Source organism: Carassius gibelio, chromosome B9 (assembly GCF_023724105.1).
Source record: "Carassius gibelio isolate Cgi1373 ecotype wild population from Czech Republic chromosome B9, carGib1.2-hapl.c, whole genome shotgun sequence".
Taxonomy (NCBI): Eukaryota; Metazoa; Chordata; class Actinopteri; order Cypriniformes; family Cyprinidae; genus Carassius; species Carassius gibelio.
This window is the reverse complement of record NC_068404.1, coordinates 24,046,894-24,073,570: the sequence shown is the minus strand read 5'-3', so window position 1 is coordinate 24,073,570 and position 26,677 is coordinate 24,046,894. Positions and strand designations below refer to the sequence as shown.

The window sequence follows — 26,677 nt, the reverse complement described above, 5'->3', positions numbered from 1 at the left end:
TTAATTAATTATTATTATTATTTTTTTTACAGGAGTTACAGATATCTAACTTGGAGCAGAGATTCATCCAAGAAATTGAGTTCCGCTTGCTGAAGATTACTTACCAGGAGCTGGTGACTGAGGATGGGGAACAGTTGGATATGAGTGTTTCTGAACATGATGCTATTTATCCAGTCTTTAATACTCCAGTTAAAAGCTACAGACTCAGGGAGGGAATGAGTGCAACTTTTCATTGCAGGATGACAGGAACTCCTCTCCCTAAGGTAAGATTGAATAGTTATCTTTAAACGTATTCGATATTCATTCAACTAAGTATAACGTTTAAGAAAATATCACAAGCAAAACTGCTATTGTACTGAATATCGTTAATGCTTTGCCTGCCAAAATAGAGGACTGGAATGAACTGTTGTATTATTTGAACTATAGATTGTCTGGTACAAAGATGGCAAGCGTATCACACATGGAGGCCGTTATCAAATGGAGGTTCTTCAGGATGGTAGAGCCAGTCTGCGCCTTCCTACAGTGCTGTCAGAAGATGAGGGCATCTATACTGCTTTGGTCAGTAACATAAAGGGTAATGCAGTCAGCTCTGGAAAGCTGTATGTGGAGCCAACTGGTATAGCACAAGCACAGCTTTCTCAGCAAGAGGCAGTTCAAAGAATCAGGTAGGTTTTGACTTCTCAATCACTACACCAAATTACATGATATTAGAATAAGAGTATTCATCTGATCAAGATATTGAAAATAGGTATTTTATCAAATATTTTTCAGGTCCACATCACCACGCTCCACAAGTCGTTCTCCTGGTCGATCACCTGCTCGTAGACTTGATGAGACAGACGAGGCCCAGCTAGAAAGACTCTACAAGCCTGTGTTTGTACAGAAGCCAACATCCTTCAAGTGCTCTGAGGGACAGACTGCAAGATTTGATCTTAAAGTAGTTGGGAGACCCATGCCTGAAACTTACTGGTTCCACAACGGTTAGTGATAACTGCATATCCAAGTTGTGTAGGAGGTTTTAATACAAATGGACATTCGTTTTTTGCCCCAGCATGACAACTTTAATTTTTCATCACAGGACAACAAGTGGTCAATGACTACACCCACAAGATTGTGGTGAAGGAGGATGGAACTCAGTCAATGATTGTGGTTCCTGCCATGCCTCAGGACTCTGGAGAGTGGACAGTTGTTGCTCAGAACAGAGCTGGAAAGACAACCATATCTGTGACTCTCACTGTCGAAGGTATGATGCTACATACACTACAGTTTTGTTTAAATATATTTTTTTTTAAACGGTCACTTTAGCCCAACTGCATTCAATAACAATCACTTTTTATTTATTTTTGTCATGTTTAGCAAAGGAAAACTTGGTGAGACCACAATTTGTGGAAAAGCTAAGAAACATCAGTGTTAAAGAGGGTACTTTGGTTGAGCTAGCTGTTAAAGCTATTGGCAACCCCCTTCCTGACATTGTTTGGCTGAAGAACAGTGATATTATCTCCCCACATAAACACCCACATATTAGGTAAGTTTTCAATACCGAAAATATACAGGTGTACACTCTCTGTGATGATGTGCATGCTGTAAAAATACATTTCTTTATTAAAGTTAACTGAATTTACATGTTTATTAGGATTGAGGGTGGTAAAGGCGAAGCTCATTTCAAGATTCCATCAAGTACAGGATCTGATAGCGCATGGTACACTGCTACTGCTATCAACAAAGCTGGCAGAGATACCACACGCTGCAAAGTTAACATTGAGGTGGATGCAGTAATGCCTCAGCCTGAGAAAAGGCTTGTCATTCCCAAGGGAACTTACAAGGCCAAAGAAATTGCTGCCCCAGAGTTAGAGCCACTGCATCTTCGCTATGGTCAGGAACAGTGGGAAGATGGTGACCTCTATGATAAGGAGAAGCAACAGAAGCCCCACTTCAAAAAGAAGCTTACCTCAGTCAGGCTGAAGCGATTTGGACCTGCACACTTTGAATGCAGACTGACCCCTATTGGTGACCCGACCATGATTGTTGAGTGGCTGCATGATGGCAAGCCATTAGCAGCTGCTAACAGACTACGCATGGTCAATGAGTTTGGCTATTGCAGTCTTGATTACGAAGCTGCTTATTCCAGAGATAGCGGTGTCATTACTTGCAGAGCCACCAACAAGTTTGGAGTTGACCAGACCTCTTCTACACTAATTGTTAAAGATGAGAAGAGCCTTGTTGAAGAAACTCAGTTGCCAGAGGGAAGGCGAGGACAAAGAATAGATGAAATAGAGCGTATTGCACATGAGGGTGGCCCTTCTGGAGTTACTGGAGATGATAATCTTGAAAAGACTAAACCCGAGATTGTGTTACTTCCAGAGCCAGTCAGAGTTACGGAGGGAGAAACAGCTAAATTCCGCTGTAGGGTTACCGGCTACCCAACCCCAAAGGTTAACTGGTACCTCAATGGACTGCTCATCCGCAAGAGTAAAAGATTCAGACTTCACTTTGATGGTATTCACTACTTGGAAATTGTAGATGTCAAGCCCTATGATTCAGGGAATGTCAAAGTTTTGGCTGAAAACCCTGAAGGTATTACTGAGCATCTTGTAAATTTTGAGATTCAGCAGAAGGAGGACTTCAGGTCAATCTTGCGTCGTGCACCTGAGCTTAAGGCTCCTGCTCCTGCACCAACACAAGAGCATGGCAGAGTCTCGTTTGAGGTTGTCAAAGCTGAAAAAACATCTGAGACCTCTAAAGAACCCAAGGAGGTGGTTAAGCTAAGGAAAGCTGAGAGAGTAATCCATGAGAAATTAACAGAAGAAACAGAGGAGCTTAGAAGCAAATTTAAGCGTAGGACACAGGAGGGCTACTATGAAGCAATTACTGCCGTAGAACTGAAGTCCCGCAAGAAGAATGAGTCCTATGAAGATATGCTGAAGAAGAGGAAAGAAGAACTTCTTCATCACGCAAAAGAACTAGGGCCTGATGCTGAGAAGAAGAAGGAAGAGGAGGGTAAACTCACCATTCCCAAAGTCAGACCAGATAAAATTGTGCTCTCTCCAAGTATGGAGGCTCCTAAGATCATAGAACGGATCCAGAGCCAGACAGTTAGCCTGGGAGATGAAGTACACTTCCGCTGTAGAGTCACTGGTAAACCAGATCCAGAATGTCAGTGGTTCAAGAATGGTGTCTTATTGGAGAAGTCAGACCGGGTTTACTGGTATTGGCCAGAGGACCATGTCTGTGAATTAGTAATCGTAAATGTCTTAGCTGAGGACTCAGCTAGTATAATGATCAAAGCCATGAACATTGCTGGAGAGACCTCAAGCCATGCTTTCCTACTAGTACAAGGTAAAACATTTTACCAGCTTGTTGCTTTTTGCATGTTATCAATCCCATAAATGGTAAAAGTAAGAATGCAGTCATTGTTTTTTTTTGGCTTTGCTTTTAGGCAAACAAGTTGTTTCATTTACACAACTTCTTGAAGATCAGAATGCTAAAGAGAAGGACACCATGGTGACCTTTGAATGTGAGACGAATGAGCCATTTGTGAAGGTCAAATGGATGAAGAACAATGCAGAAATTTTCTCAGGTGACAAATACAGAATGCACTCTGACAGAAAGGTGCACTTCTTGTCAGTGCTGATCATTTCTATGAATGACGAAGCAGAGTACAGTTGTGTGGTTATTGACGATGACCAGATAAGAACCAGTGCCTCACTTTATGTTGAAGGTCAGTACAACACAGTATAATCTTCTCATACATACATTTTTTGAACAGTTTAACAGTTTTTTTGCAGTTGATTATTTGGTCAAATAAATAAATAATAATTATGTCTTACACAGGTGCACCACTTGAAATTGTAAAGAATCTTGAGAATACAGAAGTACCTGAGACATACTCTGGAGAGTTTGAGTGTGTTTTGTCCCGAGAGGATGCTGAGGGCACCTGGTATTTTGAGAACAAAGAAATCACTCCTAGCCTCAAATATGTAGTGTCTGCACGTCGTGGTCGTCATTGTCTTTCTGTGAAAGATGTTAAGAAGGAGGACCAGGGAAAATACACTTTCAAAGTGGGAGATCTTAAGACAAGTGCCTCCCTTAAGATGAAATGTGAGTACGAGGCAGCCAAGATTAAAGTATTTTTAGGCTACCACATTTTCTAGCAAAACTTTCTTCGGCTGTCATATAAATCTTATTTGAATATTTTTTGGTTCACTTTAGTGCGTCCTGTGACTCTGATGCAAGGTCTTTCTGACCTGACAATCTGTGAGGGTGATATTGCCCAACTTGAGGTGCGATTCTCTCAGGAAAATGTCGAGGGCTCATGGATGAAGAATGGCCAAGCTATTTCTGCTTCTGATAAGATTCACTTGGTCATTGACAAAGTCACCCACAAGCTTCTCATTGAGGACGCCAGTAAGGATGATGCAGGAATGTACTCATTTGTTGTTCCTGCTCAGGACATTTCTACAAATGGAAAGCTAACAGTTCAAAGTAAGCCACCTTTTCATTCTAAATGAATTTTCAAAGGGTTATCAAACATTGACTTCCATATTTCTGAAGATAATGAGTCTTTTATTAATCATTTTGTTTCTTGCACAGCTATTGGCTTCATGACGCCTCTGAAGGATGTTTCCACAGTGGAAGGCACTAAAGCTGTTCTTGAGGCTAAAATCTCTGCTACTGATATAACTTCAGTGAAATGGTTCCACAACAACAAGCTGTTGACAGCAAGTGATAGAGTCCAGATGGTTGTCAAAGGATCTAAACAGAGACTGGCTATTAACAGGACCTATGCATCAGATGAAGGACAGTATAAACTGATTGCTGGCAAAGTAGACTCAACCTGTAAACTTTCTGTCCAGCGTGAGTGTCACTCAAAATTTATTTTATAATATATTCCTTTTCTTGATTTAATTGTTTTAATTCTTTTAAAATAATTGCTAATTATGTCATTGTTCATTGTGTTTTATAGCTGTATCTATTGTTAAGCACATGGAAGACTGCGTTTGCACTGAGACCCAGAATGTCACATTTGAAGTGGAGGTATCTCATCCTGGCATTGATGCTCTCTGGACTTTCAAGGGTCAACCTTTAAAGGCAGGTCCAAAGTACAAGATTGAGAGCAAAGGTACACACTATAGCCTCACTGTTTTGAATGCCATGAAGGATGAGGAAGGAGAGTACATGTTTATGGCTGGGGAGAAGGAATCTAGAGCAAGACTTATTGTATCGGGTATGTAGATATTCAAATTGCTTTTTTAAAAGTGCATGCCTTTTTGCCACCTCAATATGGGACTCATGTCACGTCTTGTTGCAATGTTTTATTTATTTTTATCTTTCCACTAGGTGGTGCTATAAACAGGCCACTCCATGATGTGACTGTAGCAGAATCCCAGACTGCTGAACTGGAGTGTGAAGTTGCTAATCCTACTACAGAAGGCAAATGGCTTAAAGATGGTCACCCTATTGACTTCAGCGATAATATCGTGTGTGAAAATAATGGTGCTGTCAGACGGCTTATCATCGTCATCACCAGGCCACAGGATGTTGGAGAGTACACCTACCAGGTGGCAAACTCAAAGACATCTGGCAACTTGAAGGTTGAAGGTAAACCGCCTGTCACAGAATAGATTATTTAATCTGTTAGAAGTTATTTATATGAAATTTACTTTCTTTTCTTTTTTAATTAAAGCTGTTAAAATCAGGAGGACAATGAAGAACCAAACTGTTACTGAAACCCATGAGGCAGTGTTCAGTATTGAACTCACCCATTTAGATGTGAAAGGATCCCAGTGGATCAAGAATGGGGTTGAGATTCTTCCAAGTGATAAATTTGAGATAATTGTCGAAGGCATGGTCCACACCCTGAAGATCAAGAACTGTAACACCCAAGATGAATCAGTCTATGGGTTCAAACTGGGAAAACTCTCTGCTAACGCCAGACTTAATGTTGAAAGTATGTTTTTTTAAACACCTTTCATGTACTAATCATTTAAATTCCTGTCTGCTGTTGTTAGATGTATTTCAATACCCTTTACCCAATACCCATCTCTTTTTAGCTATCAAAATTGTGAAAAAACCAAAGGATGTGACGTCACTGCTGGATGCCACTGCTTCATTTGAGCTGAGTTTGTCCCATGATGACATTCCGGTTAAGTGGATGTTCAATAATCAGGAGCTTGCACCAAGTTCAAATATTAAAATACTGTCTGAGAGGAAAGCCCACAAACTTATCATTCAGAGTGTCGAAGGTCACATGGCAGGTGAATACATTGCTGTGGTCGGGCATCTGCAATGCAGTGCACATCTTCAAGTTGAATGTAAGTGTTTTGAGATTTGTTTTAAAATAGTGTTCACCTTAAAAGGGAAATTTGGCATTCTGATTATGTTTTGTCTGTCTTTTCTATATTCAGATTTGAGAGTCACCAAACCTTTGAAGAACATTGAGGTCCCAGAAACCCATGTGGCAACGTTTGAATGTGAAGTTTCTCATTTCAATGTTCCATCGATCTGGCTGAAAAATGGAGTAGAGATTGAGATGAGTGAGAAGTTTGGCATTGTGGTGCAAGGCAAACTTCATCAGCTGAAAGTCATGAACGCCAGTCAGGAGGATGCTTCAGAATACACATTTGTGTGTGGAAACGACAAAGTGTCTGGTAACCTGACTGTAAAACGTGAGTAATACGTTGTCTGTAAACTTGAAATAAATGTAAAATTACTATATACAACATATTCACAAATGCACTTTAAAATCTTTCAGCAATTCTCATCACATCCATGCTTCAAGACCTCAATGCTAAAGAAAAAGACACCGTCACATTTGAGGTGACCGTCAACTTTGAAGGCATCAGCTACAAATGGCTGAAGAATGGAGTAGAAATCCGATCCAGTGATAGATGCCAAACTCGCTGCAAACAGTTCAATCACTCCCTCACTATTCGAAACGTTCACTTTGGGGATGGGGGAGACTACACGTTTTTGGCCGGATCGGCTGAAACATCTGCAAAACTCTTTGTTGATGGTTAGTTATGTTGTTATATTTACAGCTGCCTTTATGGAACTCAACAGATTGGCTAACAAAAATATGTTTTCCAGCTCGCGTGATTGAATTCACCAAGCACATTAAAGACATCAAGGTAACTGAGAAGAAGAAGGCTATATTTGAATGTGAGCTCTCTGAACCCAACGTCCCTGTAATGTGGATGAAGGATGGGCAGGAACTTGAGATGTCTGAGAGGTATATCTTCACATTTAATGTCATTTACACTGCAGATAAATTATATATATATAAAAAAAACATCTCTTAATCAATATCAGTATTTACATTATATTGGTATATATCATTTTTTACCCTGTTTAAAGAATAAATATCACAAAATTTTGATTTAGGCATTTTTTTACACATTGTCAGTAGATCGGCTGCAGAACGGTAATGAATTTGCAGTCTCATGCCAATTTTCCCCTGTATTGTAAATCTGGCCTTAGTACAGTATATTATGCACTTTTGGTTCTTAAGTATAATTAATTTTGTCTTAAGGATATATCTATAGTTCTACTACAGTAATTTTATTTTGACTGATTTAGTGTTTTTTGTTTTGCAGTCTTAAGATTTCAACTCTGTCTATAACTTCCCTATTATTATAGATTCAGAGCCACCACTGAGAAATTCCTGCAGCGTTTGATGATCCAGACGGTGCGTATGTCTGATGCTGGAGAATACTCTGTGGTTGCTGGTGCAAGCGTTTCCAAGGCAAACCTCATAGTGGAGGGCAAGGATGTCCGCATCTCTGAGCCTGCTGAGAAGGACATCACTGTAACTATCCTTTGTCTTATTACAGTCAGTTGTTAAATCTTATCTATGTTCCATGGCGAGAGCACTTTTTTAAATCTCTTTTTTTTCATGCTTTCCAGGTGGTTGAGAAACAGAGGGCTACATTTGAATTTGAAGTGAATGAGGATGACATTGAAGGCCGCTGGTTGAAAAATGGTGTTGAAATTCCATCTTTTGATGAGCGCTTCAGCTATGTGACAGTTAGGAAGACACATCGCTTGACAATCACTGAAACTTACAGAAGTGATGCTGGAGAGTACACTTTCATTGCAGGAAAGAACAGGAGCACAGTCAATCTGCATGTCCAGAGTGAGTGTACATTTCGGATATCTATAAATGTATTAAACAAGTGCTGTCAAACACATCCAAAATAAATGTTTTTGTTTATATAATTTATGTTTTTGTACTTTGTATAGTAATTATGTATATATAAATACACACACAGACAGTATATATTTTTAAAATATTTACATGTAAATTTCTATATTTACATTCTTATGTTTTATATTATATATAATATACTTAATATATAAACAATATATTTTTCTTAAATATATACATGCACGTTTCTATTTATATATACATGATAAATATACACAGCATAGTCACATATATTATGTAAACAAAAGCTTTTATTTTGGATGCAATTAATCATTTGACAGCACTAAAATATATGTTCAGTTTATTTATTATATACTCTGCTGTTCAAAAGTTTGAGGTTGGTAACATTCTTCAAATGTTGTTGTTTTTTTGTGTGCATTTATTTAATCAGAAATACAGTGAACAACAATATTATGAAATTAAATTCAAACTGTTTTCTATTTTAACATGTTTTAAAATGTATTTTATTCATTTGGATAGCAAAGATATTTTCAGCCAGTCTTCAGTGCCGCATGTTCCTTTAGAAATGATTCCAATATGCTGATTTAGTGCTCAAGTAACATTATCACAGTTGAAACCAGCTATGCTGCATAATACTTTTGTGGAAACCATTATACACATGTTCAAGATGCTTTATTAAATAAGAAGTTGTAAAGAACATCATCTCTCTATAAAAAAAATTATGATTTTCTGTCACTTGATCAACTGAATGCACCCTGACCTCAAAACAAATGATTGGTAGTGTGTACATACAATACTTAATCTTAATATATCTCTTTAACTCCTTTTGTCAATGACATATCAGTATATTCCAACTGCATTGTATCACTGAATCATAGTGGAGCTTTATTTATAGCCTATATCATTTCAGCTGTGAAGTTAATTGACTTGGTCTAATATGTGTCTTAATTTAATTCAGTCCCCGAGCCTCCTCAGATCATCAGGGACATGGAGCCCTTGTCTGTCGAGGCTGGCAAACCTGCACGTTTCTCTGTGGAAGTGACAGGCATTCCTCAGCCTCAGGTGTCCTGGTATAAGAACTCTCAGGCCCTGTCTTCTGGGTTCAAGTGTAAGTTTCAGAGGGAGGGAAATGAGCACATATTGTTGCTCATTGAGGTCTTCCCAGAGGATGCAGCTCAGTACAACTGTGAAGCTAAGAATGACTTTGGAGTAGCCACAAGCTCTGCTTCACTTAATGTGGAAGGTGAGATCCTTATTTTGTTTCAAACCGGTATTAGGTACTAGTTTTAAATTCTTTCTTATTACCAACAGTTTAACACAAAAATGATTTTTGCGAACAGTTTCAGAAGTGGTTTCTCCAGACACGGTGGCTCCAGTGGCTCCACCAGAAATTATTACCTCATTGCAAGATACCTCTGCTGAAGAGGGAGAATCAGCCAGATTCCAGTGCCGTGTCTCTGGAGACGGTAAGGCTCAACCCTTTGAATTAAACAATTGTGGAAAATAGAATATATATAAAAAAAAAATGTATAAGCATGTACATGTTTTTTTTGTGTGAAGTTAACAAGCTTTTGTTTGATTTATGCAGATCTGAAGATTTCCTGGTACTTCAGAGATAAGGAAATTGTGCAGTCTGACAACTTCAGAATCTCTCAGTTTGATGATAGCTGCCAACTTGAGATGTCCAGAGCATTTCTTGCAGATGCAGGAGAATACAAATGTGTTGCACGCAATTCTGGAGGAATGGTCTCTTGCTCTGCTGTTTTGAACGTCAATGGTATGTGCAAACTTTTAGGTTCCTTCTCTCCAGACAATGCCATTTTTTCTTGTTGAACAACCATATTTCTTTCTTTTTTTTTTTCTTTCTTTCTTTTTTTTTAGCATGTTCCATTGCTTAATGCGGGTTTTAGATGTCATGCATGATCAGGTCATTAACTTGAAAAACACTTTGGACAAACTGCTTCTCATAGGGATTTCATTATCATTATGGATTTCATGAGACAGGTGTTTAGTTCCACTACCATCTATGATCTTACCATTGCCAGGACCCCATGATTCACTGTGCATGTCAAAGGCATTGTTTTTCATCAATATTTATAGATCATTCAAGCACAATGTAGAAGAAGTGTTAAAAGACACAAACTGCCTCACCTATCTTTCATTATTGAGAGAACTAACCAAAGACCAGTAATAACCAAGCTATATTTTTCAGTGACATTTTTTTTTCTCGCAGAACATCCATATAAAGGCGCATTTTGCTTTTCATCATCCTAATGAATTTTGAAAACTCATCTATGAAATTCTGCCATCTTTCACTACCTTTCCCCTACATTAATTATCTATTTTTTTTTTATTAAATGGCAATTTGACATTTATAAATGTCTAATGTTATTTTTTTTATCGCTCAGATCTCAGTGTGAGAACAGTAGGTAGGCAAAGTGTTTCGAGCACTGGACTGACTCATTCGGAGATGGTCACTTCCCAGACCATGAGTGAGGCTTATTCTTCCACTATGCAAACTTTTGAAAGTGTCTCTACAGTGATGATGTCCACAACATCTGTTAAAAGCTTTGAGGTCCAACAAGTTACCTCTGTGGAAGAATATCCTACAAGCCCCACTCTGACCCTGAAAATGAACGATGTTATTGTCAGCCTGGGTGATGTGGCTCAGTTCAACTGTTCCTTCACTGGACAACCATTTACTGAAATTATATGGGATCATAATGGAAGGACAATAACAAATACTGAAAGGGTGCAGTGTGTACATCAAGGCGGGCTCATTTCTCTCCTCATACTCAATGTCCATCTTGGGGACCAGGGAAGTTACTGCTGTACTGTTAAAAATAGGAAAGGTGAAAATCGAACATCTGCTCAGCTCACAGTGGAAGGTGGTTATAGATTTTGTTTTTGTCCTTGATGCTCATTTCATCCCATCTGCTTCCTGCTGGTGTTTTGTTATTCTAAAATATGTTTCATGCGATTATAACCAACTTAAATGTTTAATTAAATTTACAATGTAATATCCCATATAATCAATTTTAATACTTTTAAATAGTTTAATCCTTCACACGCTTGGCCTAACATCATCCTCCATCTTACTAACCCTTTTGTTCTTATCAATGCTAAAATATCTTTTGAATTACTGAATAATCCCTAATAAATTTCCCTAACTTTATTCTCACTCAGCTAAAGAAGCGAACCCCAAAGAAACCCTCGTACCCTCCGATTCTATCAGTAAATCTTCTAAAACTGAAAATGAGTCAAGTAAAAAGACCACTGACCAAGAAAAGCAGGAGTCCTTACAGAATGTTGGAGCCCTGACAACCAAGTGGCAGATAAACCGACATTACAATCCTGATGTTATCCCTTTGTTGGAGCGTGACATTTATGATGCAATTCAGCCAGAGTTCCTTGGGAAACTGTCCCCAGAACTCCTTGCCAAACAAAGAGAGAGTGTTTCTCTTTATTATGTAATCAAAGGAAGCCCCTCTCCATTCGTTCTATGGCTACACAACCAGTTGAATGTTGAAGAGCCAAGGTCTTACTCCTTGAAACAAGACGGGCCCTTGTGCTGCTTAAATGTAAAGAATATTGGTTCTGAGCAAGGGGGCACACATTCTTGCAAAGTTATCAATGCTGCAGAAGACAAAACATGCAGCACTCATCTCAGAGTGAAGACAGGTTTGCATTTGCATGCTTTGGTCTTTACCACCCTTTATGATAGGCCTGGGCGCACATTAATTTTATTTTACTCATATATCCACTCTTTTAAGTAGAAAGAGGAAAAAAAAGAATGTGACATCTCTCAAAAAAGGAAAAAAAAATCACAACATGCAAATGTTGTCTCTGTAGGAGTCTGACAGTGACTGCATTGGACACCTATCATGGGTGTTCTACAAGGGAGATGTGGTCCATTTTCATTATGTTTGATGGAGAAAATGGGTTTACAATAACAAGAATGCACAGATACTAAAATACTGCACAGAAACCTCACTGTCACATATTTAATATTAGTTTTTTTTGTTTTTACAGTGTCTAAAGTGGCTGAGGAGGCCAGTTATGAGGAGGAAGCCAAAGGTAAATGAATAAATATGAATTATGATGACTTATCTATTGTTTAGTTCTTTTAGAGGACTTTCTATATTTTTTTTTTTTTACATTATTATGAATCTACAGGTTTTTCAGTAACTAACAGAATGTTTATGTATAATACTTATGTATTATATATATTATGATATATATATATTATGCATTATCTATCAGTTGTTATAACATTATGTATTAATTGTATTGAACCATTGCATCATTTTTTTATTTAGTGTTTTCTACCTCGACTATATCAACCGAGGAGGATTCTTGCGCAACAAGTCTTCATCTAAAACAAAAAAGCAAAACATTTGAACTCCAGCCAGAGTGTAAATTATTTTCAGAACCAATAGAGAAAAAGCCAGAAAAGCCAGTTTTTGTAACTAAATTCTCATCGGCAGTTGCTGCTGTTGGAAACACAGCTAAGTTTACTGTGATAGTTTCTGGATTTCCTAGGCCAACTATTCAGTGGTATCACAATGGCCAATTGATACAGTCCTCATCTTTTTATGCATTTTTCCAAGAAAAGGAAGAACATAGTCTCATCATTACAAACATTACCAAAGATTTGGAAGGAGAGTATTCTTGCACTGCGAGCAACCGATTTGGCAAGTCAACATGTACATCTTATCTTCATGTAAAGGTGAAGGACATAAAGGAGCAGGAAAAGACTTTTGGGCAGCCTCCATTTTTCATAAAAGAAATTGAGCATGTGAAGTGTGCAGTTGGCAGCCATGCTCTCTTTGAATACACCGTAGCAGGGGTTCCACTTCCTGATGTTCAGTGGTACAGGGGCAGCAGTCATGTACAGCCTAGTAAGTACTGCATCATTGTGAACAACACAGATGGGACCGGCTTTTTAAAGATATTAGGCATTCAGGCAAGCGACAGTGGTCTTTACTCTTGTAGAGCATCTAATCCTCTTGGAGAAACCTCTTGCAGTGCAGAACTCATTGTATTCTTGGAGACATCTTCTGAAGCCACTGAATCACGTCTGTATAGTGTCAGTCTCCCAGAACAAGTCAGGACTAGCCTTCAGCAGGGTCACCAGGTGGTTTACACCTCTAGTACTGAAGACAGGCAAACTGTTACAAGTGAGCAGATCGATACCTTACATGCTTTAGATATATCTGCAGCCACTGTGCACTTGGAGCAGGTAACTCGCCAAGCTACAGAGATTCAATCTCATGATGTGCAGGAGGGAGTAAAAGTTGCCCCTGGCCAGCCAAAGTCAGTGGAGGCAACTCCTCTGAAACAGCTGCATATGGCTGCAATAACCTCTGCTGTTCAAGAAACACAAAGCTTTACTGAGCAGCATTGTGATCAAATTGTTAGTCCAGAAGTACAAGAGCTTGAGTTGAGTGTTGAGGAGCCCTCAAACTTTATGTCTGCTATTTCAGAGAGTTCTACACCTCTTAGCATAGTGAAAGCTAAGGATTTGATAAAAAGTGAAACAGAACAGATACAAACAACTTCAGAGCCAAAGTTTATTGTTAGTGGTCCTCAAGTTGAAATGAAGTTACCAATTTTACAAGAAGAATGCCCAAAAATTAAAAGCCCCGAAGAAGAGAAAAGCTACAGAGTTGCAGAAGGGGTTAAGTTATTGTATACGGCAATATCATCAGAAAATGTAGCACTTACAGAAGGCCATATTTCAGAGCTAGCAACTGTTGAGTCCATTGAATGTTCAGCAGAAAAAGAACAAGCCAAACCAATGCTTACGTCAATCAGTGAGACTAAGCACACTCTCTTAAAAGAAAACAACTTTGAAATGCATAGACCAGTCAAGGAAACTGCTCAGCTCTCCAAAGAACCAATATTAAAATCAGCCCTGATTACTGAAGAAAAGAACAAGCTTCAAGCTGACAAAACCACTGGAATACCTATCCTGGAGCATCCTTTTTCAGTCCATTCCCAAAAAGAGGAGGATCAGGTGCTTCATTTACAGCTTATCAGTGATCAAGACACTCTTCTGTCTGAGGGCAGATTTACTACTGAGAAGCCATGTTCCGAGCAGGCGGATGTCAAACAAATGCCAATTCTTTTGCACACAGTTTCTTCTGATGACCAGAAAACAGTTATTTATGAACAGGCAACACGGTTAGCATCCAAGGATACCGCAGTTGTTCTAAAGCCTAGAGAAGAGCTTCCTGCCCGAATTCATCTTCACTCAGTGCAGTCAAAAACCACTTTATGTAAAGAAGGGTTACTTTCATTCGAAAAGCCAGATGAACAGAAAGCCATCCAGAGACAGGAAAAAAAACGTAACTTGGTAGCAACTAAAGAAGAACATGTAGAACTAACTTCGGATTATGCCAAAAGTCTTGATGTGATGGTAGAAGGTCTTAAGGTTGGCCACAAAACAGAACCTAGACCCTTGAATGTTCTTCAGGTAGTCTCACAGACTGTTCCGCTTTCGAAGGAAAAGCCTCTGGTCAGTGAAGTCAAGCCACATAGTGCAATTGTGCAGAAAGAGGACTGGTGGAATAACATTCATGCAGCATCGGTGTCAGAATCTCATTCAATAGAAGAGGGTCTCACAGACAGTTTCAAAGCAGTTGAAAAATTCACTTGCGAGACAGATGTAGAAACGAAAGTACCGGTTCAGTCTCTTCATGTAGAAGAAAAAGCTGTATCAATACAGACTTGTGTTTCTCTTGAGGCTGCAGAGCAAGACTTTGCAGTTCAGATTCGAGAAGGTCAGTCTGTAAGGCAGTCAGTACTCATGGAGGAAAAACATACTCTGACAGGTGAAATGTCTCAGGGATTTACTAGATCAGAAGCAACTAAAATAAACATTACAACTCAGCCACTCGAACTTCTTTTGGTAAGTGAATCGCAGGAAAGCAAAACTCTTCCAAAGGAACTTACCTTTGTAATTCCTGTACCAAAATCACACAGCTTGGACATCAAAAAGCAGTTGGAAATGACACTTCGATGTGCTGTGTCTTGTGAGCAGTCTTTGCTTTTGGCAGATGTAGTGAAAACGTTAGAGGTCTTAGAAGTAAAGGAGATCAAGGTGCATATGGAACCGAAATACATGATGTTTACTTACCTTATAACAACAGCTGGTCCACCCATAGAAATTACAATTGCTTTCGAAGGTGAATATGCCCAGACAGCAACTCTTAAAAATGAGCTTCAGGCAGCTTTGTACTCTATGCTTAATCAGGAGAACCCCGTCTTGACCTCTGAAGAGTCAGACATTTTAAAACTTGATAGACCTGAGACATTGCAGGTTAGCAAAGCTTCTCCATCTCCATTGTCCTCAGCAGTATTAACAGAAAATGTTGAAGTGTTTGCAACACCCAAAATACAGTCAGCTGCTCTGCAAACAGAAGCTGAAGTCTCTTACCAGTCTGCGATATCTCAAAAGGAAACTGATATCCAGGAGTCAAGTCACCATGTGACTCAGAAGACCGTTGAATCCAAAATGGACATTTATAGTTTCGCTGAGGCTGAATGCAGGGAAATTAAAACTGTTTCAGATGAACATTATGAGAGAGTTGTGTGTGATTCAAATAATACAGTTGATGCCCCTCACAGGCAAGTCCCTGTGGAAGAGCCTATGGCTGTTCTTATTGAAGAAGACAAACGAGAGGAGGTTTTAATGGAGGACACTTTGATTAAGCATTTGACTGAAAAACTCTTTTTTGAAATACCATTAAAAGACATTACTGCAGAGGAGAATTCCAAGGTTACATTGTCTGCGAGAGTAAAAGGTGTAAAAAGTGTAAACTGGCTTTTCAATGGAGTATTGATCAAATCTGGCATAGAGTTCAAATGTTTAAGGGATCATGACTCTTACACACTAGTAATCAACAAAGTTATCAAGATGAAACACGAAGGTGAATATACCTGTGAGGCTGTGAGTGAAGCTGGCAAGATATCATCATCATCAAGGCTCACTGTTGTCTCAAGAGGTTGGACTGTGTGGATTTTGTCATCTTACAAGAAATAGATCATTCTTAACAATTCAACTTAGACCATCACTAATTAACTAGTAGGCAGCTGCTACATCATCTTCCCATTAGTTCACCATTTCTGTAAGAATTATTTTCAAGAAACCATTTTGTGTGCTAAACATCTTTCCACCCTCTTTCAAAATAATGCACATTTTTCATCTTCTTCTGAGTTCTTCAAACATGACCATGTCATGTGTGTCTCTTCATCACCCCTTTGCTAATGCTCACATCACTGTTTTCATGTCCTCCCAGGATTAGTAAACCCTGCCTTTCCATCTGATATATAACTCAAATCAATTGTCATAATGTTGCCAATGTGATAATGTTTTTTTTTCTCCTTGAATGTTTCAGTGCCTCCAGTTTTCAAGAAGAAGATTTGTGACATGCAGAGCAACATTGGCAGCCCAGTGAAGTTTGAATGTGAAATTGACGAGACCCCCAATGTGACCTTCAATTGGTTCAAGTATGGCTCAGAGATTAAACAGAGTGACAAGTTCAGGATCATCAGCAGGCAAAGTACATCATCTCTAGAGCTTCTCAACCCAACAAAGGATGACGCTGGTGAATACAGCTGTTGTGCCTCAAACAAGCACGGTAGTGACACCTGTTCTGCTAAACTGAACTTCACCGGTGAGTAGCTGGTTTTGAATTTAAATGCTTTGCTTTAGCTGCTGCCAACTCTTTAACAAAAGTTACTGATTTTCAAGGTTTCAGTGATTTTTTTCACCCTTTACATCCAATCTGCACTCTTCTGTATGACAGAGTTGTGTACGTTTTGTAATGTTATATAAATATATGTTGCATATTATATTGTGTGTAGTGATTATGAAATTGCTGAAGACAGAAATGTCAAATCTTCTAAGCTCTTCCTCTTAATGTTAATTCTTTTTATTTTCTCTTTTTTAATTAACACAATTAATCCGTCTGTCTTTGTTACCATGTCTGAACCAGAGACTTGGAGATTTATGTGATAGTTTTAAGATTTTTTCCATATTCATTTTACCAAAATGAGTACAAAGGCTCATTTATTGAGTCTCTTCTGATTCAGTTCAGATATATTGTACAGATATTATATACAGGTTACAAAAATGTTTTTTTTTTTGTGGTAGAGATAGCTGACATAGACAAACTCAGAGTGATTCCATTTTAAAAATGTATATTCGATTTTCTATTGAGTGCATATTGGATTATAATAATTTTGAGAATTCATCTGTTTCAGTCATGTGACGTTTTCCAGCTCATCCACTTTTATGACCATCGGTGAAAAAAAATAAAGTCACTGATTTTTGATCTTTAACAATCCCAGAAGCACAGACCATATCCAATTCAACTCTGTATAGCTGTGCTCTCTATGCTGGAGCTACATATTGAAATGGATTGTATGTGTGTATACATATCCTGTCAATGATTTTTAGATGTAGTTGGGTCTGTGAAAACTTGAAATCTATAAAAATGTGTTCTGGGATCTGGGTATAGATCAAATCCAGTGGTTGATGTTGTTTTTTCTTGGTAATACTGTTCATGTGTTTTTGTATTGATTGGCGTAACTTCTCTCTGTGGGTGGTCATAAATAAGAAGGTTGAGCAGAAAAAGTCACATTTCTGAAACCAACGCTATGTTAAGGATGGAAGAAAGATTCACAACATAGTTGGCTTTCCAAAATGGCAAGACTGATCTAGAAGATAGTGTAAGGTCAGGACAAAAACAATTTTCTTTGGTGACAGAATATGGTAAGTCCTTTTTAGAGTACATGCCCCAAGTGATAAATGTTCTGTGTTAGCTGATTTATGATGTGTTCAAGTGTATGTTGTGAATTGTGAAGGTTTGTCTATGACTTGTCAAGGTCTTTGGTTAAATGGTTAAAGCAGGCATATCTGTACAACTGCACTATATAAAAAAGGCATAGTGAGGGATGCCCCCCCTCCAAAAACAAACAAACAATTGTTTAGACAGTGGAAATTAAGCTGATCTAGTGTACAATTTCTAGGTCAGCTATGAAAGTTTGTTAGAGTTATTGTTATCAAAAAGATCAATACTACTGAATTCACGACTATGGTTATACTGAAATCCATTTAATTTTTATTCTCAGAATTACCAATGCTGGATGTAGAGAAGGTGACCGGTGCTTTTTTTGGGACTGAGCTCATTGGTACTGCCCCGTTTGAAATAAACTTGTTGAAGAATAAGAGACATGCCAATTCTGACAAAAACATTTTTGAAGATTTAATTGAATATTTGGATACACATGCATTTGAAAGTTCAGATGTTGGGGAGTACCAATGTTGCCTATCAAACGAAGTTGGAAAAATCACCTCAAAATCAATTGCTATGATAAGAGGTTAGTATGCTTGAGAAAGACAAGAAAAGAATAATTCCCTGCAGGTTCCCAGCACTAACAGGTGTGTTACTAACAGGCAGCGCGGGCTACAATGGCTAGCTAAAACTGTTAACAACGCTTTCAAAATTAAGCAGTTGCTGTTGCCATGACTTATATGATTCAATTCTAATCTTTCAAGGTTGACCTGCAATATCAACATTTTTAAAAGACTTTAATAAAAAATAAAAAAAAACACCAGTGCAATACAATTAATGGTAAAAATTATGTAAAACTTCTAAAATATCTGACTTTTTACATAGCTTTATTTCGTATCAGGAAATGCTGATCACTCATACAACCTGCAAGTTCATTCTTGAGAACACAAACACACCAAATAATATAAATTGAAGGGGTCATATGATGCGATTAAAAATTTTCCTTTCTCTTTGGAGTGTTACAAGCTCATGGTGCAAAAAGAATATCTGTAAAGACTAAAGTCTCAAATCCAAAGAGATATCGTCATGCTGTTCTATAAAGCGAAGCAGTTCAAACTTTATAAGGAAAGTCTGGTGCTTCTGACTCACAGCCTAAGTAAATTTTTTATATTTAAAGAATTTGACACTGATGATTCAAACATGAGTTTTAAGCAGTGTAGAGTAGCGTTTGTTTGTCGTTTCTCCAATCACAAATGCAGACATCGTTTTATGTTTACTCGGTGGAATTCACAACGCAATGCGTAAAAACACAGTACGAGTCATTATAATCAGTAATTATGTCCCCACTGGATGCAACAAATGCCTCGTTTGTAATAGGTTTTAATGGTTTTGTCTGGTCATGTGTAGGGGTGTAACATTTCTGTCACAACTTTGAGGTATTCAGCCAATCACAATGCACTGTAAAAATTCACTCATTTCAGAAAGGCGGGGCATGAATAAAAAAGGAAAAATTGGATAATGTGGAAAATATTTATTTTATATAAAATAAATATTATTTTTTTAACCTTAAAATGCATAAACACATTGCACTACACCAAATAGACAAAAAAAACATAATGTTCTTTTTAGCAACGTCAAATGACCCCTTTAAACATATTTTCTATGTTCAGAAAAACATAGTGCATCAAAAACTGACTGCATTTTTTTTTTTTACTGGATTGTACGGGATTATTCTCTTCACTTCTTGATTGTTCTTCTGGCTTTGAATTTCCAAAAAGGCCATTGGGTTTCCACACACCAGTTCTTTGTCATAGAATCCACTCTTTACATTCCTTACGATGATACTGTGCGTTGAAATTTAATCATGGTGGAATAATTGGTTGTTCCACTTCTCTTGTTTATAAAAGTTGGAAAAAGGATGCAGGATCTTTGCACTCTTTTAAGATTGGACTTTTTTGCGGACCTTGGACAGAAATGCATTCTCTGTAATTTTGGAGATCAAATATATTATTTTTTTTATTCGTGATTGCTGTTGTCAAGTGATTCTGTGCCTTGACATATCCCGTGTTTGTTATATAATTGTAACTAAGGTTGTTTGGTTTAAGTTAGTTTTCTCTTCATCTGGAAGTATTTGCTCTGTTTCTTCTTCTTGTTGTGGATGTCAGAAACTATGGATTTTTTCTTTTACTGGTTAAAGAATAATGAATCTCTTGGCAATGGTTGCTGGTTAAATTGGATGAAAAAACATCACTCTTGGAAAATTGTAAAGAAACATTGAACAAACTCTGCATCTTCTTAAAATTTTCTTATTCGAATCAGAACCACGTCTTTCTGAAGAGCCACGTCCCAATTTCTTTCAAAAGGTGAGGAAATGGAAGATGGTCAAGAGAAGTCATATGTTTGGAAGAAACTGAAAAAAAGAAACAGCAAAATTCTTCAAAAAGGACACATTTCATTCCATCTTGAGTCTTTATTTAAAGGATGAACGAGTGAAGGATGGCATACAATTTGTGGCATTTTTACTGGAATAATGAAATTTCTTGTTTCTTGGATTCTGCAATAAAATAACAAGTCTAATAACTCTTGTTGGTCCTCAGTGTTTACCCCTTACATGGAATACAGAATTATGTAAAAATGAAATGGCTGTGGAATGGAAATTTTTTTTTGCAGAAACTTCCACTGTATGGAATACCTACAAGAACAATACTGATAAGGATGTCAATGTTCTTGCAAAAATTTGTAATTCTTTAATTCAGATTCTGTTTACTGTGCTCTACATGGATTATATTTAAATAAATTTGACTCTTACAACTTATACAGACCTGGAAATGACACATCTCTAATATTTAGGCATATATATATATATATATATATTTTCCTGGACTAAAGCATTTCAATCCTCTTTACCTCAGAGCCTGCCCGCTTTGTGAAGAAGTTGACAGACCTATCTATTCCAATGAGCAAAAAACTAAGACTTGAATGCACATTTACCGGAGCTCCGAAAATGTTTATCACGTGGTACAAGGATGGCAAACAGCTTTATGCTTCATATCGATACAACACCAAAGTTACATCAAATTCCTGTATCCTGGAGTGTCTGCATGAGTGCAACAATGAGACTACAGGAAGATACTCATGTGAAGTTTCAAACTTATATGGGACGGATATATGTCATGCACAAGTAGTGGCAGTAACAGGTTTGTTGTTTATACTCGTCCTGCCTGCCCAATTTTCAAAGTTCCATACCCATGGATTTTTCCCATGGATATAAAAGGAATAGTTTGGTTTTGCATCTTTGGACCGCATGTCACCTGGAATGGTGGTTTTCTTTTATATACCATTAGTAAAATATTATATTAGGGCTTCTTAGTTTAAGTTTAGTTTAGTGAAAGATTCCAGTAACTATAAACACAACTGGAATAGGCACTTCTCTAATATAAAGGCCTATATATATTTTCCTGGACTAAAGCTTTTCAGGCCTCTTCACCTCAGAGCCTGTCTGCTTTGTGAAGAAATTGACAGATCTCTTCATTCCAATAAACAAAAAACTTGAATGCACATTTACCGGAGCTTCAAAAATGTTTGTCACTTGGTACAAGGATAGTAAACAGCTCTATGCTTCATACTGATGCAACACTAAAGTTGCATCAAATTTCCGTATTCTGGAGTGTCTGCATGAGTGCAACAATAAGACTTCAGGAAAATACTCATGTGAAGTTTCAAACATTTATGGAATGGATACAAGTCATGCACAAGTAGTGGTTTTTACAGGTTTATAATCTGAACTGGACTCTTGCCTGCCTGTCTCCCAAAGTTCCATACCTATGGATATAAAATAAATAGTTTGATATTGCAGCGTTGGACCGCATTTCACCATTTTTTTTTGGGGTTTGCAACAGTATGGTGTACTGCACGTTTGCTGAAGTGGCTCAAGCATCTTAAATGAAGTCAATTCTGTTCTATATCAAGGATGTGATGGGAGCTGGCATGTTTTTGAGTGTTTGTTGTTGTTGGATACTGATCAACTTGAGTTTGCATCTGCAAGTTTCCCGAGGCACGCTTGGAAGATACAGCATACTTCAATAGACTTGAAGAATTGTTTCTACTGAACAATCTGCATGTTTTAAAGGTTGATATGTTGCCTGTTTGTATAGTTCTGGTCACTAAGAAAATAATTTAAATGGATCTGATGATGTTCTTCTTAGAACCTGCCCGTTTTGTGAAGAGGTTGACAGACATGGCTATCCCACTCAGTCAGAAACTGAGACTTCAGTGTACATTCACTGGAGCACCGAAGATGTTTGTCACATGGTACAAGGACGGCAAACAAATATATGCCTCTTACAGATACAATACTCAAGTTGTTGGAAACACCTGCACTCTAGAATGTCTACATGAATGCACAAAAGACACTCCTGGTAAATACTCCTGTGAGGTGTCCAATTCCTATGGAAGAGATATGTGTCATGCTGAAGTGACCACCGTTTCTGGTTAGTACACTTTTAAAGGCTCTTTGTCCTAAAATTAGTGTTGGATGGAATTCTAGTTGATTCTCTATCGGAAGCCAATGATTTGCAAGCGTATTGATGATGCTCATCCAATATTGTTCCTCTTAGGACCTGCTCATTTTGTGAAGAAGCTCACAAACCAGACTGTTCAGTGGGGTCAAAAGTTGAGACTTGAATGCTCCTTCACAGGAATTGAAAAACTGTTTGTCACATGGTACAAGGATGGCAAACAGGTCTATGCTTCATATAGATGCAACACAAAAGTAATTGGAAACACTTGCATTTTGGAATATCTCCATGAGTGTGATGAGGATACTCCTGGAAAATATTCTTGTGAGGTTAAAAATGAAGATGGATCTGATATTTGTCATGCGCTGGTCACCCTTGCGACAGGTCAGTTTAATTGTAGTCAGTTAATTTGAGTGAATTTGTAGATCATCCGACATTTCCGTTTTCCAATGCACTTTGTTTCCTTAATCTCAAAGAGATCAACTTTCTCTAGATAAACTATAAAATAGAATTCAACATAAAATACTGATGGCATTTGCAAAGGAAATATATTTCCAAAAAAAAAAAAAAAAAAAAAAAAAAGGATTTTAAAGCAATTAGAGTATGAAAAAACAGTAAATAAGCTCAAACTTAAAATTCAATGTAGAGTACACCGTGACTTTAGAACTGGTGTTGACTTCAACAATAGCACTGGTGCAAAATTGCCAAATGCAAACTATTGTTATTTTTTTTTATTATTGTTAGAATTTATATGTAATAATAATGTTTAGCAATGTTCATAATTAGCTTTTATTTTTATACTACTTATTATTCAATTTAATTTTGGTTTTAATAATTGTTTTTTTGTGCTTATTTCTTGTGCTTTTATTAGTGTTTTTGTTTTTTGTTATTTAAAAGTTGTTTTACATTTATGTTTAGTTTTAGTACCTTTTATGTTCATAATTCAAATTTTCATCTAATATTTATTTATTTTTATGTTAATTTAGCTTGATTTCAATTAACAACATTATTTTTATCATTCTAGTTTTGGTTAACAGTAACAACACTAATGCAAGAAACATTAGCATAAATCCATTAAATTAAGCATTAAATACAGTTGTGGCTGCTTCAAGTAGTACACAGCTTACACTTCAGGCTTAAATTTCATGGTAACTCTATAATATCACATTTAACAGACCTTGAGTAGTCTAATAAGACACTTTAGTCTCCCTTTCTACTAAATAATTTTTACTTTTTATTTCTTTATTTCTTATAAGTAAGATTGGAAGGTTAGATTGGAAGTGCTATGGCAGGGGCATTGCAGAAATGAATCGTTTGGTCAAAGGATTGAGAAGACTAATACAAGAGACTGCAAAATTGAAAGTGTGGATAAAACTGCACGCCAAGCCCAAAAGACAGATGCTTGTCTTGCCATGCAAACAAAGAACTTGATTTAAAAAAAAAAAAGAAACCAACAACACAAGAGTTTCATTAAACCCTTTATGATATGTATTTTGATTTAATATGTGACCTTGTGCGTGTAATGTGTTTTGTTTTCAGAGCGCAAAATTCCACCAACTTTCACTAAGAAACCCTCCGAGCACATTGAGGATGCCGAGGGAAAAGTGGTGAAGCTTGAGGGTCGAGTAACTGGGTCACAGCCTCTATCTGTAAGCTGGTGTAAAGATAACAGAGAAATCGACACTTCTGACATCTATGACATTTCCTTCAAGAGCAACACGGCTGTGATGTGTCTCAAGAAAGCCACAGTCACAGACAGTGGTGTTTATACATGCAGTGCTTCTAATGAAGCTGGCACTGCTTCCTTCCAGGTGGTGGTTAACATCACAGGTAGTCAATATTATCTTACTGCATGATTTCTTATTTCTCACTTGTCACATTCCCTTTTTCCTTCTTTGCATGTTAGTTTCTTGTGGTTCTGTTTCTATGATGTGTATTACATTCCACTTTCTGTTGTACTGCATAAACCTGTCCTTCATTGAAAAGCACAGGTAGAAATACTATAACTGTTCACTTTTTTAATATCTAGAGCAAAAAAGGCCACCGACTTTTGACATTCCCCTTAAACCAGTGACAGTGAGTGAGGGAGAAAGACTAAACCTTAGCTGCCATGTCTCTGGGTCATCACCAATGAAGATTCAGTGGATGAAAGACAGAAGGGAGGTCACATCCTCTACTAACAACAAGATGATATTTGTGGATGGCACAGCCACCCTGGAGATAAACCAGACATCCAAAACTGATGCAGGAGATTATCTGTGCAAGGCAACCAACAGTGCTGGTAGTGAATTCTCCAAGACCAAAGTCACAATCAAAGGTAATTAGAAGACTATTGTAAATCTAACTTTTCTGTAATAAACATAGTCAGTGCACATTTCAATGCAGCTAAATTAAAAATACAGCATGTAATAACCAAACGTATTCTTGGTTTGAATTCACATTTAATTAGTTTCGTTGTTTAATGTTCTACCTTTGGGTGTAATTTTCTCAACTTTTCTAACAGTACCAAGTAGAGTTTAAGCTAATGTATGAATTTCTTATTTCATTGTCATGTGTTTCAGCCTCTTTACCATCTTAATTATTTGCACATCTTGTTTTGTTTGCTCCTTAAGTGCTTTGGCTACATCTGATCTTGCAGTTTCTCACCAAGTTACATTTTTTTCATAGGGAACCACTAAGCTGCAGTGTTATGCTGTGATCTTGATAATATTTTAAGAACGTTTGTTTTGCACATGCATATCTATTCTTGATTCACCAAGGATCTTTTTAGTCATGCATTTTATCTGAGCAGCAATACTTTAGGCACCAATGCTTAGATTTACATAAATTGCTAACTAAGGTGCCCGAGTTTGACTTGTGAGCTTTATTATTTTTGTTAGTGGAGAGCTTTTGACAGTCTAAAGTAGTTGTGCACAACTCTGTTCCTGGAGATCTACCTACCTGCAGAGTTCAGTTTGCTTCAGCATATCTGCCTGTAATTATCAAGTGCTCCTGAAGATCTTAATTATCTGGTTAAGTCATGTTTGTACGGAGCCCTGCACATGAGGTAGGCTAAATCTTGTGCACAATTTACTAATTCATTCCCTCAACGTACTAAAACTGTGCACATTTTAGTACATTGAGGGAACGGATTAGTAAATTATGCGCACAATTTATTATTTTTTTTCTTGCATTTCATGTGCGGGGCTCTGTATGTTTGATCAGGGTTGGAGCTGAACTTTCAAACTTTCCTGCAAAGTTCCTCTAGGAATAGGGTTGGGCACCACTGGTCTAAAGCATATGCACTAAACTTGTTTAAATGCTGAGATGTGCCTATTATTCTTATCTAGATTTCAGTCCCAAGTTACTTAATATGATGTTACATTGTCGGTATTACTCAGATAAAGCAGGTGCAGCACCTGTAACAGCACCAGCAGCCCCCACAGCACTTCAAACAGTTAAAAAACTGGATAACCTGTTCTTCATTGAGGAGCCCAAGAGCATTCACATTGTTGAGAGTAAGTTGCTTCGTTCTGCTGAACAGTGTAGATATGTATTTTTATGATTCGTGTTACATTTTGAATTACATGATGGAATCACATCATATTCTGGATTACAGAGGGTACAGCTACCTTCATTGCTAAAGTTGGTGGTGATCCCATTCCCAATGTGAAATGGATGAAGGGCAAATGGAGACAAATGACCCATGGTGGTCGCGTCAACATTCAACAAAAAGGCCAAGAGGCCAAGTTGGAGATCAAAGAGGTAACCAAATCTGACTCTGGTCAGTACAGATGTGTTGCTTCAAACAAACATGGAGAAATTGAGTGCAGCACAAACTTGAATGTTGATGAGAAGAAAGAGTCCGGACCAGAGATGGTCAAACTGAAGAAGTGAGTCAGAAATTGTGGTTTTCCTTGGCAGAAAAGCTCAAAATCACAATTCTGAAATGATAATAACCGTGCACTCTTTTTTGTTACGTTCAGGACTCCATCAAAGCAGAAAAGTCCAAAGGAAGACAAAGACATTGACATTGTTGAGTTGCTAAGAAATGTAGATCCAAAAGAGTATGAAAAATATGCTCGCATGTATGGAATCACAGACTTCCGGGGTCTCCTTCAAGCTATTGAGTTTCTGAAGAAGGAGAAGGGTGAAGAAAGTGGAAGACCGGTAGATAAATCTATATTGTTTTGTCTTAATAGCTGATCAAAATC

General features: G+C 37.6%; 1 protein-coding gene across 3 annotated transcripts in view; it reads left to right on the top strand.

The window, feature by feature from the left end:
• Positions 1 to 26,677, top strand: part of ttn.1 (titin, tandem duplicate 1) — a 132,977-nt gene that overhangs the window by 6,865 nt on the left and 99,435 nt on the right. For all 3 annotated transcript variants that reach the window (XM_052565195.1, XM_052565197.1, XM_052565196.1), the window contains exons 14-42: positions 33 to 263; positions 427 to 665; positions 772 to 980; positions 1,079 to 1,243; positions 1,357 to 1,525; positions 1,634 to 3,336; positions 3,437 to 3,718; positions 3,832 to 4,098; positions 4,210 to 4,482; positions 4,591 to 4,854; positions 4,964 to 5,224; positions 5,338 to 5,598; positions 5,684 to 5,947; positions 6,051 to 6,311; positions 6,405 to 6,665; positions 6,752 to 7,012; positions 7,087 to 7,228; positions 7,636 to 7,804; positions 7,903 to 8,131; positions 9,123 to 9,407; positions 9,505 to 9,630; positions 9,753 to 9,941; positions 12,197 to 12,241; positions 16,567 to 16,845; positions 24,024 to 24,314; positions 24,514 to 24,801; positions 25,865 to 25,981; positions 26,083 to 26,356; positions 26,450 to 26,633. In XM_052565195.1, coding sequence (XP_052421155.1) covers positions 33 to 263; positions 427 to 665; positions 772 to 980; positions 1,079 to 1,243; positions 1,357 to 1,525; positions 1,634 to 3,336; positions 3,437 to 3,718; positions 3,832 to 4,098; positions 4,210 to 4,482; positions 4,591 to 4,854; positions 4,964 to 5,224; positions 5,338 to 5,598; positions 5,684 to 5,947; positions 6,051 to 6,311; positions 6,405 to 6,665; positions 6,752 to 7,012; positions 7,087 to 7,228; positions 7,636 to 7,804; positions 7,903 to 8,131; positions 9,123 to 9,407; positions 9,505 to 9,630; positions 9,753 to 9,941; positions 12,197 to 12,241; positions 16,567 to 16,845; positions 24,024 to 24,314; positions 24,514 to 24,801; positions 25,865 to 25,981; positions 26,083 to 26,356; positions 26,450 to 26,633 — 7,989 coding nt within the window. The remainder of the gene's footprint in view (positions 1 to 32; positions 264 to 426; positions 666 to 771; positions 981 to 1,078; positions 1,244 to 1,356; positions 1,526 to 1,633; positions 3,337 to 3,436; positions 3,719 to 3,831; positions 4,099 to 4,209; positions 4,483 to 4,590; positions 4,855 to 4,963; positions 5,225 to 5,337; positions 5,599 to 5,683; positions 5,948 to 6,050; positions 6,312 to 6,404; positions 6,666 to 6,751; positions 7,013 to 7,086; positions 7,229 to 7,635; positions 7,805 to 7,902; positions 8,132 to 9,122; positions 9,408 to 9,504; positions 9,631 to 9,752; positions 9,942 to 12,196; positions 12,242 to 16,566; positions 16,846 to 24,023; positions 24,315 to 24,513; positions 24,802 to 25,864; positions 25,982 to 26,082; positions 26,357 to 26,449; positions 26,634 to 26,677) is intronic.